Source organism: Phaethon aethereus (assembly GCF_964289735.1).
Source record: "Phaethon aethereus genome assembly, chromosome: 10".
Taxonomy (NCBI): Eukaryota; Metazoa; Chordata; class Aves; order Phaethontiformes; family Phaethontidae; genus Phaethon; species Phaethon aethereus.
The window spans coordinates 17,694,183-17,707,920 of NC_138586.1; the positions used below are offsets into that span (position 1 = coordinate 17,694,183).

The 13,738-nt window shown below is 53.3% G+C and overlaps 1 protein-coding gene across 2 annotated transcripts in view; it reads left to right on the forward strand.

Annotated features, from left to right (window-relative positions):
- Window positions 1–12,383, forward strand: part of PCDH19 (protocadherin 19) — a gene marked incomplete at both ends in the record, with an annotated part of 54,342 nt that extends 41,959 nt beyond the window's left edge. For both annotated transcript variants that reach the window (XM_082003963.1, XM_082003964.1), the window contains one exon: window positions 11,794–12,383. In XM_082003963.1, coding sequence (XP_081860089.1) covers window positions 11,794–12,383 — 590 coding nt within the window. The remainder of the gene's footprint in view (window positions 1–11,793) is intronic.
- Between the last annotated feature and the right edge of the window lie 1,355 nt (window positions 12,384–13,738).

Below are 13,738 nucleotides of genomic sequence, written 5' to 3' on the forward strand. Positions count from 1 at the left end.
GGAGACGAGATGCTTTGTCCCTGCAAAAATGTCCCCTGACTTTCTAGAGACTGTTCTGCATCAGGAGCTTCTGGGTATAGATGAAGGCACGTTCTCCTAACACGTTTCTGGAGATTTAGGATCTGACTCAAAGCCTCTTGAATCCAGGAGGACTCTTTCAGCTGAGACCACTGGGCTTGAAATAGGACCCAAGAGAGATGGCATCCTCCGGGGACGTGCTCTGGACGTTGCTTGAGACATCGGTCATCTTAACCCGTCTTCAGAAGTGAACTCAGGGCGAAGATACCTGCTACTAAGCATCGCTCTAATTCAGCGAACAAGCAGAGCCGCTGCTGGGGGATGGAGGTTTGCCTCAGAAAATTCTAGCTGCAAATGAGACGCATGATTTTAGGAATTAGAATAATTACCCCCTGGAACAGGTTCCCAAGGGATGTGATATATTCTGTATCACTTAGAGTCTTTAAATCACATTTGCATGTTTTTCCTAAAAGCGTGCCTAGTCACTCAAAATGAAGGGCTGTGCTTGAGAAGCATGGCGTGACAAAGCCGAGCATCCCATGGTTTGCGAGGGAGCAGAGCAGGGAGTCGCCGTGGTCCCATGTGGATTAAGCTCTGCAGATCCCTGGAGGAGCGGGTTTTGGCACGTCCTCAAGGAGAAAAGCTCACGACTGTCCTTTTGGCCGGCGCTGTGCAGGAATGTGCAGAATTGAGCAAGTTAACCACGCTGGGGATGATTCAGGAGTCGGCTCCCCCAGCCAAAACCTGCCTTCCCTTTCCGAACACACACAGTCCCTTCCTTGCTGAATCGGACGTCCCTAGGGGCTGAGCAATCCTGTCTGTTTCAGTGTTTCCAGGACATTCCCTCCCACCGCTCCCTAAATGATGAGAGTGTTTTTGAAGACCTCGTTTCCTGGACTTTTCCTTTTATGTCTCCAAACAGCAAGTAAACGAGCAGCCCTTTAGTTTTCAGTTACCACTTCTGCACCCGGTGAGCTATCAGAGGCTGCCGACGACGACTTTTCTCTTTTCCATACTCCTGCCTGCAGGATTTGGAAAGATAATTCATCTGGTCCTGGTGCTTTGTCAACTTTCAGCAGCTGTAATTGCCTAATGATCAGCGCTGATGCTTTTGTTAAGCCTGTTAAAACTTCGTCCTGCTGAACAGCCAGACTGCGGCAGTCGCATCGCGTCGTGCCTGCTGTGTCGGCTGGGGCTGCCTTTGATGCCCCCCCGGGCCCGGCTGCTGCCCCCACCCCAGCTGGGCTGCTGCCGGCGCCCGCCGAGGGGGCGGGTGCAGCGGGGCGCTACCCGCGCCAGGGCCGCGTGCCTGGCGGCGCAAACGGCACGGGAACAACCCCGCCGGCAGCCGGGGGCTTTCCAGGACCCACCTCCGCCCGCCCGCCCGCCTCGATGCCCGCGCTGGGCGGTGAAGGTGGTCCGTCGCCCCGTGCCCGTGCCTCTCCGGAGGAGGCTGTCGCTGGCAGGGCATTGCTCTTTAGCAACCGGCGTTTGCTCTTCCATCTCTCGGGTGCCTTTTCCACTTTCGTTATCATTTTTTTAGAGCTCTAATTGGCCACGTTCTGTGCGATCACCTTCTTTGCTATGCATCCGAGGTGCCCAACTGGCTGGTGCCGTCTCTCGAAGCTCCCGTCGCTCATCCTCGCCTCTTCCAGGGCTGTTTCTTACTTAATGGCACACACTGAACATTAGTGCATTACCATCCCTTTTCCAAGAACAGTCTCCATCCACTCTTCTCTCGTCCCCCAGTGCCTCATCCAATTTAATTAATTATACTTAGTATATTATGCATCCTGTCAAAGTTTTTCCTTTCCGAGGTTTAATGGTTTTTTAATTCTAATGCATGCTGCATGTGTAAGTGTTTTAGAAATGAGGCGAGCGTGCAGTGGCAAAGAGGCAGCATTACATCTGCGTGCCGCAGACAGCGAGGGTGGATCCCTGTAGAGAGGCTCCGGCAGAATTACTGCAGGACCGCATCCCATCGCGTCCCCCTTCTTGCGCTCGGGGGGGAAAACCCGGCAGATTCACACCGCAGAGGGACACGTTTGGGTTAAACCTACCCGCTCGCGGCGCATCTTGTGCTCTGGCTGCAGAAGCGGGCGCCCAGCCGGCGGCTCAGCCCCGGCACCGGCTGCTTCTTCGCGGCTGCCGCAGCTCTGTGGTGAACTCCAATGTAATGAACTTGACTCTTCTTCTCGCGCTAAGTCTGTCTGAAAGCGCCAAATTACATCCGTCATTTCAGCCTTGCTTCATCCCTTTGAAGACAGGCCGCGTTAAGGATGCGGTAGGGACTAGACTAATCAGGTAACGCTGGCTGGGGCTGGTACCTATCACTCTTTATTTCCCAGTGACAGTTAAAAGGTTTGGCCAGGAAAGTGGTTCAGGAGGAATGACTTTGTGGGGTCTCATACCTACTAGATTTGGGTATTTCCAGGTAAAACCTGCTCAGACTAAGAGGGTTGTGGGTTGGTGGGTTTGGTTTTTGTTTTTTTTTTTTGCCTGTCAGTGTCGCAAAGTGCTTAGGTTTTGAAAATCCAGCTGGGCTCTGTCTTGCCTGTCACACCATCACCGGGAGTAACGATGCCGTGGTGCAATTTAGCCGACAGCCCTGTGAACCGGGGCCGGGAGCCAACACAATCCAGCCTGACCTTGGGGCAGCGCTGCAGAAACGCGCCTCGGAGAAATCCGAAATTGGCGGCAGCTGCGCCGGCAGCGGTTGGGCCAGAAGCCTGCCGTGCCCCCGCAGCGCCGGAGCAGCCCACCGCGGGGAGCGGGAGCCTCCTGCTCCCTGTGCTGCGGCCACGGGACCGGAGCGCCTGGCAGGACCCCGGGACGGCGTGCAGACCCCCCGCATCGGGCTCGGCGTCGGTGCCCGTGGGTTGGCATCAGCTGGGCTGCAGGCGTGGAGGCGACCGCTTTCCTTGCAGTACTTACACAGGTCAGGAAAATACAGTTATTTTCCATTCCCGTTGCTCAGCCGTCTCCCCGCCGCTCTTCAGTTTGCAGCCCCGGACAAGCTCAAGAACTCGTTCTCCATCTCACCCCCACAGCTGTGGGGCCAAGAGGATGGGATGGGATGGGGTGAGGTGGGATGGCATGGGGTGGGATGGCATGGGGTGGGGTGGGACCCCACCTGCGTTGCTGGAAATTGAGCTTGCCCGTGGCTCGCAGGTAATGTAGTTTCCCTAGGCTTATGATGAGGTTTTAGATTTGACTCTTGACCTTATAGTAATTTTACATCTATATTTATACACTGTGATCACTCTCTTAATTAAGGAAGGTAAACATAATTGCCAGGATGAAGTTTCTGCTGAGCTAAATGGGACAGATTCCCAGGCTTTGGCACAGCCGTGATCTTTTCTGGTGGCCATCGGGTCAGTCTAACCTGCGGCTGGCGTTCCTCTGGCATCCCCGTTATCCCTCGTCAGCGTGGAGCCGGAGCCTCGTTTGAGCCCTGCGTGTAGATCCGTGGCTGGGGCAGAGAGGAAGAGGAGTGTCCTTGTGTCGCAGTGAGTCATGGTGCTGGATCAGACCATGGGTGCCGTTGGATGCTGGACAACATAGAGCAGCTTTTGCAGACCTGTCCCTGTGCCCATCCCAGTTCCCTAGGATTTTCTGATGCACCCACCACCCTAGGCCAGCATCTCATTGTGGGACATCTGTGTGCTTCGGAGGAGAGGATCCACCAGGATGCAAAAGCCCCAGGTTCATCTGAAAAAGAGTTAAAGTAGAGCACCAGGAAGGGGATAATGCCGGGCTCCAGGGTGGAGGAGCAAGAGCTCAATGTCACGATGAGAGATGGCCAGCAACCAATGCTTTTGCTTTTTTTTAAAAAGGGAAAAATTCCCTAGCTATCTCTTGATTGTGGGGATCGCCCCATCGCGCTGGGAAGCCTTCCAGCTCCCTCCGCTCTTCAGAGCTGCACACTTTTCAAAAGTACAAAGAGCTTCTCATAATGTTTTGCCTTGTGGGTACGTCTATGATTAATTCCGTGCAAGCATTACTGGTGCAATAACAATACTGGAGGTCCTAAAACTGAAAAAGGAAACACATTTGGCTTGTACTTCATACACAATCACTTACACTTAAGCTATTGATAGTTGATTGGGATCTGTAGACTGCTGGGCTGGTGCCACTGGGTTTCTGAGCGCGTTCAATGGCTGGAACAGACAGCGAGGCTGTAGGTTTTGGCAAGCTGTAGGTCTCATTAGTCAGGCTGACTGTATCTGACACGAGAGATTCCCATCCACCAAGATGAAGCTCACTTCCCTAGGCTTTGGCTGACGTCCCAACAATATTTACATGAAGGACAACAGAGGATCAGTGTTAGATTAAGGCTGTGAGTTTCCAGTAGGCAGACAGTTAAATATTCTATTGAAATACTCTTTTGATTATTTAGATAATAATGAAGTTTATGCATGTCCTTGAGAATCTGGGGAAAGGCAGTTGTTTTATGCTAAGCATGCAAAGATGTGTTTAATCTTGATAATAGGAGTAAATTATGTATCAGCGTTTATAACCTCGGCTCCTTTATTTCTCACTTGTCGTGGGGAAGCACCAGAAGCCTCGCAGGGGTGGGAGAGCCACGCTGGGCGGATGCGCAGGGGCAGGGGGGTCTCGCCTGCATCCCTGCTCCTGCCGGCGCCCTGGCCCTCCGCGCCGCTGCGGGGAGAGGATGAGGATGGGCTGTTCCGTTTCGTCCCGGCCAAGGGAGGTGCCGGAGAAGGCTGTGGTAACCCGTTCACCATGAGCTCCCCGAGGGGTGTACGGCGGCAGCGAGGGCAGGGGTGCTGCTCTGGCGGGCGCGGGGCCGGGAACTGCGTCTTGTCTCCCTCAACTGTAATTTCTGTTTTGTTGGATTTTTATCAGAATCATAGAGTAGCTATTTCTGAGCAACGCCTAATTTTGAACGGGACGTGTAATAATTCGATTTATTGCTGCCGTTGGAATGTGGCTGCCTGGCTGGTCTCGCGTTACCCTGACAGAATATGTGAATTTCTCTGGTTTGGTTTTGACAATAGCAGAGAAAAGTAACCTTTGGATTAATTTGCTTTAGCGACTAAAGTCCCATTAAATGGAAGGCAGCTGGTGTCAAAGGCATAAACAGAGACAAAGTTTTTCTCCCAATTGTGCGAAATGTGTTTAAACAGACTAGAAATGTTTCCATCTCTGCAGGGTATAATATACTCAAATGGTTACATTAACATGAAAAAAATATAAGAAAGAGTGTATTTAGGACAATCCCTCTGTATCCAGTGTTAATGAAATTGAATTCCAGTAATGAAGTCAAAGGGTTGTATTCTGCACTCGTGCAGGCAGCACAGTCACTGCCATTAGCATTAATGGGAGCTGTGCCCATGAATTACGGAGCCGTAATGGTTCGAGATGGAAAAGGTCTGTCGGATCCCGGAGCGCTCTCCTCTCCGAGGACCGGCCCCTGCATCCCAACGCGGTTAGGACGATAATGAGCCCCGTCTCGAATACCCCGGCTGAGGCATGAGAAGGGGCCGGCACGAGCTCTACGGACCACTTGGGTCCTCAGAAAAGGATTAATTGGGGTTTAAACGCTGTGTTCCACCGGCCCTCCGAAGGGGAATTAATTTTGCAGTGTGAATGAGGCGGGGATTGGCCTGCGGTCCCGGGTAAGGGGGGCAGCCGGCATTAAATTGCATCCCAGCCCGTGATACCCTCTGGGTCTGGGTCTGGCCCTGCTGTAGCGCGCGGCGTGCCCAGAAGCCAGCTCCTCCCGCGTCGAGTGATCGCCCTCCTTCCCACAGCCGCCTTCTCATCCCAAAGGCTTCGACGTGCCCGGGAAGGCGTTTTTCCAAGGAAAATCTTTTGCATCAAGTCTATCCTTGGCCCTCCCAGTGTGTTGTAAGCCAGGCACCCCCGATGTGTCGGCGTGTCAGCCTTCGCTCACGATATAGGGACCGTTCTGCAGAAGAAAGGGTGTTATTAATGGTAATGCAGAGCAGGGGAAGATGTGAACGGGCCAACCCTCCGGCTGGCGTAAATCAGTGTGCTCTTGGGAGCGAGCCCCGTCGCATCTCTCCGTTGACCGTTGCAGAAGCGCTGCCCAGGGACTGCATTCAGACATGGGTCCTTATCAGCAAGTGCCTGATAAATTAATCTCATTCACATCCCTTGCTTGGTTAAAATAATTCCTCGCAGGCATTCACTTTGTCCAAGCACGTTAACCTCCTGTGTCGGGACAGACGATCCAGGATTAAAAATACAGCGTTTTTTAGTTTGCATAAAACCCGAACAATGATGAAAGAGAGGAAAAGAAAGGTTCCTCGTTCCGGTAAAGAGCATTTGTCACTGTCCTTGGTTATTAGTATCCTCCAAGCGTTGCGCAAGGGAAGCCATGCCGGGATTACATTTCTGCATAGACTGGAGATTTCTTATTAGGAAAGGCGAAGAAAGCTCCATAAAAGCCCACAGGTCAAAAATATAATACACTATTCCCCACCTCTTGTTTCCTGATATTACGCTATTACAGGAGATAAGGGAGAGGTGCAGAGTCTTAATTTACAAGCAGATGATGAACCATGGCTGGGGACTGTCTGTATTTTGCTTGAGCGTATTATTTTATCTGGAGCGTAATGCGGTGGATCGCTGCTGGCGGGGCGGAGGGGAGGTGGGCTCTGCCGGCGTGCTGAGGGTGCTGGCTGCTCCCGGCGCCTCGGGGACATGCCTTGCACCTTGTGCTGTACATTCCCGAGAAAATCAAGGTGCCGGCGTTGGAAAGAAACCCCGAAGTAGCTGGAAGAGGAGTGTTAAATAATGCAGTTGCGCATTGTCCATGAAAGATGACTAACCATGAGTAAACAGCAACAGCAATGTTTGATCCCTTCATGTTTACTATTTATTTGTATTTATTATTCATAAATTCCATCACAAAAGTTAGGCCTGCGCCCCAGTGAGACATTTGCATTTTATTTTAAGTTTGATTCTTCGCCCCCCCCCCCCGCATCCTTAGTTTCATGAACTGAGATTTAATGATTTGCTTTTCCACATCATTCCCATGCTGGCTTTCCCTGGCTTTCCTCTTCTTGTTTCAGGAAGAGATTTCTAACATGGAAAAGTGATATTTGAATAGATTCCCCTAAGGCAATCAATTTACTTTTAATTTGTCTGGAACTAAGCTTTTCTTTGTTGCAATGAGAAAGGATTGAAACTGCTGTAAAATTTATTAGCTTCCAGGAAGATTTTGAAATGAATTTTTTAATGATCGTGCTGTTTGCTGTACCCAGGAGCAGTGTCATCGTGATTACAGTATAATCACGCGGTTGCTGAAGGAACACCGGAACGTGGAGATAAAGCCAGGCTCCCGCACGAGGCTACCTGCGGTACCGGCCCAGCTACGGGCACGCGTGCCCTGCACCGGCTCGGGGCTGGGGCCGCTCGGCACAATGCTCGCCCCTGCGTCCCCACCCCGTGCGCGTCCCAGCCAGGCTGTGATTCTTCCAGTCGCCCTTTTTTTTTCTTATTTTTCATTTTCAAGCGACTCCTCCACTCCTTTTCCTTGCTCCCCATGTAATAGCACAAACGAGCCCTACTTACTCACCTCGGCAAAGCCGCTCTGACATGGATTGGATTGAACTGAGCGGCCGTTTGAAAATGGAAACTCCAGGGACTATTGTCATCGCCCAAATTGCACCTTAGATTGTGTAACAGCACATGTCATCTGGCCATTTATCAGGAATATTACATTCCCGGGCACTTGCACCTTGCTACGATTTAACTTTGTCTCTTTGGCCAGTGCTGTGATTCCACTGGAGATAATTCAATCGCTCTGAGAGCTGAACGGGCGCCTCGCACACCGGCGTCGCCTTGCTCTGCCGCGGGCACGCAGGCTTTGAACAGGAGACCGAAAGCACTGGCACAGCCTGGACCTTCGTTAATCCTTCCTTTGAACATAAAAAAGGCCCCGTGCAGGGGGGATCCAGCTCCTCCTGGGCTCCTCTTGGCTCCCGGCTCTTGGGCACCCATCCCATCTCCCTGCTCTTCTGGCCGAGGGCTTTCGTGGGGAGACTGGGAAGGTTTGAGGGTGCAGGCAGCTGGGTGCTCGGGCCCCTTGGATGGGTGCTGTGCTCGCCTCGGCCCCGGGAATTAGGGCAGCCCCAGTGTTTCATGTCACCTCCCTGCTTCTTGTGTCACTGTGCCGTTGTCCCCGGGTCCCGTTCCCCACCAGTGACATGGGCTGTGCGTCTGCTCGTGGCTGGTGGTGTTTCTCCCACCAGGTCTTCCTGCAGCCCGCTGCCTGGCTCAGAACCCGCAGGCAGCGCAGGCAGTGCAGGCAGCGCGTGGGGTCGGCAGCGGCTCGTTATTAGTTGCCTTTGTGCTGGTCCCCCGAGGTGTAAGTAGAGCAGGTTTGAAATGTGGGTTTTGCTGTACTTGTTGAGGAGCGTATTTATTCCAGAGGTGGCTGTTGGTTGTATTTTATTTTGTGTTTGCGATATGAGAGCTTGCATTTAGCAATGACACATTTTTTCTGCCAAGCCTGACTTCAGGATAACTGTTCACCTCTTGACAGCGAGGCTTCTGCCAGGACGTTTTGTACCTGGGGAACAGCCAAGAGCGACCCTGCCCTAAGGTGCTCTGAAACGAGATTCGGGATTTGTGCTGGGTAAAGGCAGAGTGGCTGAAAAATGGACGTGGCTGCTGCGGGACCTGCACACCGCACGTGCCGGGCTGCGTGGCCGTCACCCGTGCATGGCACCTGTGCTCGGGCGAGCTGCTCGGCACCTCTCCGGGCAGCCTGCGCCCTGGTCTGCAATGGACGCTCCCATCTCCTGTTGTCCTATTTCCGATTGTTAAAGTGGTAAAAAACCAAGACAGAACAGTACAACACAGAGCCCGTGGACGCGAGCGGTGCCCGGCAGCTCCCTGCCTGCCTCTGCTTTGGGGCAGCCGCTGCTCCTGCACGGGAGGAGGATGCAAGGTGACGGTCCTGGGGCCAGCCCGCTGGAGGAGCCCGAAGCCCTCTGCGCTTGCAGACCTGGGATAGCGGAGGGGTGCCGGGGTGTTCGTGTGTATCAACAGGGCATGCTAGTAGCGTAAAAAATAGTATTTTATGCCAGCTACAGGGTTAAGACCTGTGGTGGTGCCTGGGTAGCTGAAGATCCTCCTTCTGCCACGGAGAAGTAGCTGCTGCTCAGGGCTCCGTCTTGGTTCCCGGGTCTGCTGCCAGGTCCAGGCTGGCCTGGGCAGCCTGGACATGTGTTGTCCCCGAGAGCAGGATGGTTTCTGGCTGCGGGATGTGGTTTCTGCAGACCAAAGCTGAGGCTCGTGGTGGGGACAGGAGCAGGGAGGCAGAACGTGCCATGGAGCTACCTGTTCTCTTTGGGTCTGTGGGTGGCTGGTGACTCCTGCCCCCCTGCCTGTCAGCCTGGTGTCTTTCGTACCTGTTACATTCCCTTCATAAAATAAAAGATTGAAACGGTATAACTTAATGTCATGCTTTTCATCCCTTCTGCCTGCGTTTCAGCTGCCGCTGGCGCGACTTGCTGACAAGCATCTCGGTGTCCAATGCGGATCATCTCCCCAGCAGATAGGCGCCGTGCCAGCAGTCTTCAGTAAAACCGCCCGTAAAACGGGTCCCTTTCTAGGGTTTGAGGAACATCTGCTTGAAGTTCAGTAATTCCTGACGTCCTCGACTCGTTTTTAACCGTAAAACGTGCTAGCTCGGAATAAATGGGTCAAGGCAAGACAAACCCGCCCATGCTCGGCCCGGAGCGCGGTTTGCCTCGGCTGCGGCGGCCCCGTGGATGTGGAGCCGAGCGGCGATGCTGTGCGGGGACGGTGAGGAGCAGCAGCTCCCCCCGTGCTGCCCGCACGGGACCAGCCAGCCCAGCGCGTGCCCAGATCCAGCCTTTCGTGTTTGCGGAGAGGCTGAAGTGATGTGCGCTCCAGCAACGCGCCCAAGGTCACACAGCACAATAAATCAGTGTTTCATCGGGGATGAGAACCCAAGATACCTCTGTAGCCCCTCCAGCCATCACCAAGTCCTTTGCTAGCGCAGCCAGACTACACAACTTGGTACATCTGTAGCACCTTTTTGAAGTTAAGCTGTGGATAAATAGGCAGACAGGCAACATTTCCTGGGCAATTTTTCTTTTTTTGGGGTTTTTTTTTTTTTTTTGCTCAAGTGCTTGAAAGTAAGAGAGTCACAGTTTGAGAGCATGAGCTTTTAGATCTTGATGCAGGTTGTTCTGCATGTAAGGCTCAGAGCATCCTTCTCTCAAACTGCTGTAAAGGCGGCTGCCAAAACCCAGACCTCCTACACAGCCACCCCGCGCCACGCTCCGCACCACCGGGTAGCTGCTCTGATGTAGAGAAAAAGCTTATGTTTTACCCATAGGTTTTTTCAATTAATTGGCAGCTTCTCCTTTAAAAAAAAAAAAGCCTTTTTTCTTTTTTTTGAGGTCTGCCTTTTACTCGTTTATTCTCTGTAAGTGTTAAGCTGCTCATATTTTGGTGCATTGTGTTATGTGCTGAGAATTTTTATCAGCCGCCCTAGTGCTTGAATGTGGTAGAAATACCAATGCGTCTGAGGAGCGGAGGTTATGCACACAGATGTACAGAGCATCAAAATGAACGGTCTGCAGACGGACGGGAGGCAAACCCAGGCTGAGTCTGCACCTTCGCAGGCTTCGATCCATCAAACTGGCACCAACCGAGCGCGGGCTTGTGTGGGTAACGGCACTAGTGCTTTAAGGCTGCTTTGCGTGCGTATGGGTTACGATAGGAAGGAGCCACGTCTTTGCCTCGGGAAGGGCTGTGCTTTATGAGGGCCAGCTGCAATTACAAGTTCTTAGGAAATCAAGGAAAAGTCGTAAGCCGAGACTGAAAAGCCGCCGGGAGCCTGCGGTGTTTGGCTGGAGCCGCGGTCGGGTGCTCAGCAAAAGCCGGGCGTACTGAGCGGTGCGCCCGGCTGAGCCCGGCTGCTTCCCTCGGCCCCGGCTCGTCGGTCCGCGACGCGGGGGTGAGGCCGTGCGGTGGGGACGCGCGCGAGCCCCGGGCACGAGGGTCTGCGCCCGCCTGGGAGCGCTCAGACCTGGGTGGGGAAGGTCCCTGGAAAGGGTTAAACCACCGCTCTGCATTTCAGCCCCCGAAGGTGGTGTCGGGACAGCCCCAAGGGGACGGAAGGGATCTTTATTGCTCTGGTACGAATAAAGCCCCGGCGCTGGGAATGACATGTTTAATCTTCAGTGGAGTGGGCAGTCCTGGAGATTCGTAAGGCCTCTGTTGTGTGGGAGGTCAGTGGGGATTAGGCAAAAAATTAAAACACGTGTACACCGAAAACCAAAAAGAAACCTTCCCTCATCCCTCCGCTCCCTTCCCGCCCCTGCAGAAAGTCAAGCTTAAATGTCACGTCAAGCCGAGCTTAAAACATGGTGGCTTTTAGCGCTGGTTACTAAACCCAGAAAGCGCCGATTCGGAGCGGCTCGCCACGCGGGACAGACCCGCTGCGACGGATTCGCAGCCGTAGCTCCTTGCCCCGCGTTGCAGGTCTGGCGGCGGCAGACGACACAGCCTGTTGGAAATCGAGCTCCAGCCTTTGGAGCAGCAGAGAAATGGCAGTAAAAAACCCTCTCCCGAGCTTTGCCTTGCAGACGGTTGCTGTTCGGGGCAGGGTGACGGCGGCTTGGGCGGGAGCGACGGGCAGCGCCCGGCTCGGCGGGGGCCCCCGCAGCCGGCGGGCTGGGGGGTGGCGGGCACCCCCGGCGGGGCTCCCCCTTCACCGTCCCTTGTGTTTTCTCCACGCAGATCAGAGCGAAGGATTCCATTGCAGGGAGGAGTGCCGCATCCTGGGCCACTCGGACAGGTGCTGGATGCCCCGCGGCGCCGTCCCCAGCCGCGCCAAGTCCCCCGAGCACGGGAGGAACGTCATCTCCCTCTCCATCGAGGCGACGGCGGTGGACGCGGAGCCTTACGCAGACTGCAGCACAAAAAGGACCTTCGCCACCTTCGGCAAGGAGGGCGGCGAGCCCCTCGCCGACGAGCGGCTCGCCAACCCCAAAGGCAAAAGAACGGTGGACCCGGCTGCCGGCAGCCCCAAGGTGAGCGGCGCCGTCCGCGAGGCGGGCAACGGCTGCGAGGCCGTCAGCCCCGTCACCTCGCCCCTCCACCTGAAGAGCCCCTTGTCCGGCAAGCCGGTGGCACCGTACGGCGCCGGGCACTGCGCCGGCAACCGGGAACGGGAGCCCTTTGGGAACAGTGGCCCTTCCCGGCCGACGGAGGCAGAGCCCCGGGGGGCGGACAGCGAGAGCGGCGGGCAGGAGGGCAACCCGCTCCTGCAGGAGCGCCGGGAAAAGGACTCGCCCGGCGCCCGGAGACTAAAAGACATCGTCCTCTGAGCGGCACCTGGCGAGAGGAGGAGGAGGAGGAGGGACCGCACGACTCCCAGCGCAGATTGTTTTTATCGCTTACCAATGGTTCACAGATTGCTGTATTTAAAAGCTTTCCCTAAATGTATTGTTTATAAATGAAGCTATCGTTAATGTGACAATCCCACTTGTCTCAGCAGGCGGCAGGGGTGTGCAGCCGGAGCAAAGTAGCTGGTGTTTGGCTTTTGCCGGGAGGCGATGGGTGGTGGGGGGCAGAGGCGAGACCCTCCCCGGTCCTCAGGAGCGCTCGGTATCCCCTCCTCGGAGTTTATATATTTTTATAGCTTGAAACGAAGATAAATTTCCGTTCCTGGAAAGAATTGAATGGCAAATTCCTTATTCGGACACCTTTGGTAATCACCCCGGCGGTTTTGTAGTCTAGACAAAATAGCGGCCGCTCCTCGTGTGCGACTGTTCCAAGTGACAGTCGGGTGAGTTTTAATATTCGCCCAACACGAGGCTGTTTTTATTTTAAGATGTTGCTATTTTGCTATGGACACCCCTGCGTTTATGAATCCTTTTGCTGTCACATGCTTATCTGTACCATTATTGTATTTGATATTGCAAATTACTGTACGTCTAGTGATGGCAAAAGGCTTTCAAGCTTAACAAAAAAAAAAAAAAAAATCACAATCATCTCACGTAAACCCTGGGGAACCTGCAGTTTTCAGACCCGGTGGAGCAAGCGCTTCTACAGCCCCCACCATGGCCTGCAGCCTCCCCCGGCTCTTGCAGGGCAGTGACAGGGCATTACGGGAAGACGTTTGGGGGAAAATTCTGCCTGGATTGCAATTGTCGGATGCACTGTGCTGAACTTCTTCCCTTATCCGTTTCTTTTGCATAATTTCAAGGCAATGCATGGAAAGTTATTCCAGAAGTTGGTTGTTTTGTTTTTTTTCCAGTTCCCAGATTTAGATATTCCCCGTCTCCAATCATTTCCAAATCAAAGTGATGGAATTATTTAAGAGATCTAAATTATCTTCTCAATTAGACACACACTTCCAAGTCAGCGTTTCCCAATCGTGATTATGCCACGTATATGTGTGTATGTATGTCATCATGGCATGGATTTTAGACTGTTCTGATTTCTTTCTATCCCTGCACCATAAATAAGTATGGAATGAGCAATAGTGATGTTAATTTAGGGGCAGACAGGTGATATGTAACAACGCTACTAATTCAATTAATGTGCCTTCTTAATGGAGAAAAAATTAAAGCAATTCATTATTTTTTTCTCATAATTAAGGACTTTTTTGTGTGGGTACAAATTTACTCATATAAAATTGATTTAAAAAATCGAGCTACTTTATATAGCCATTTTGTAG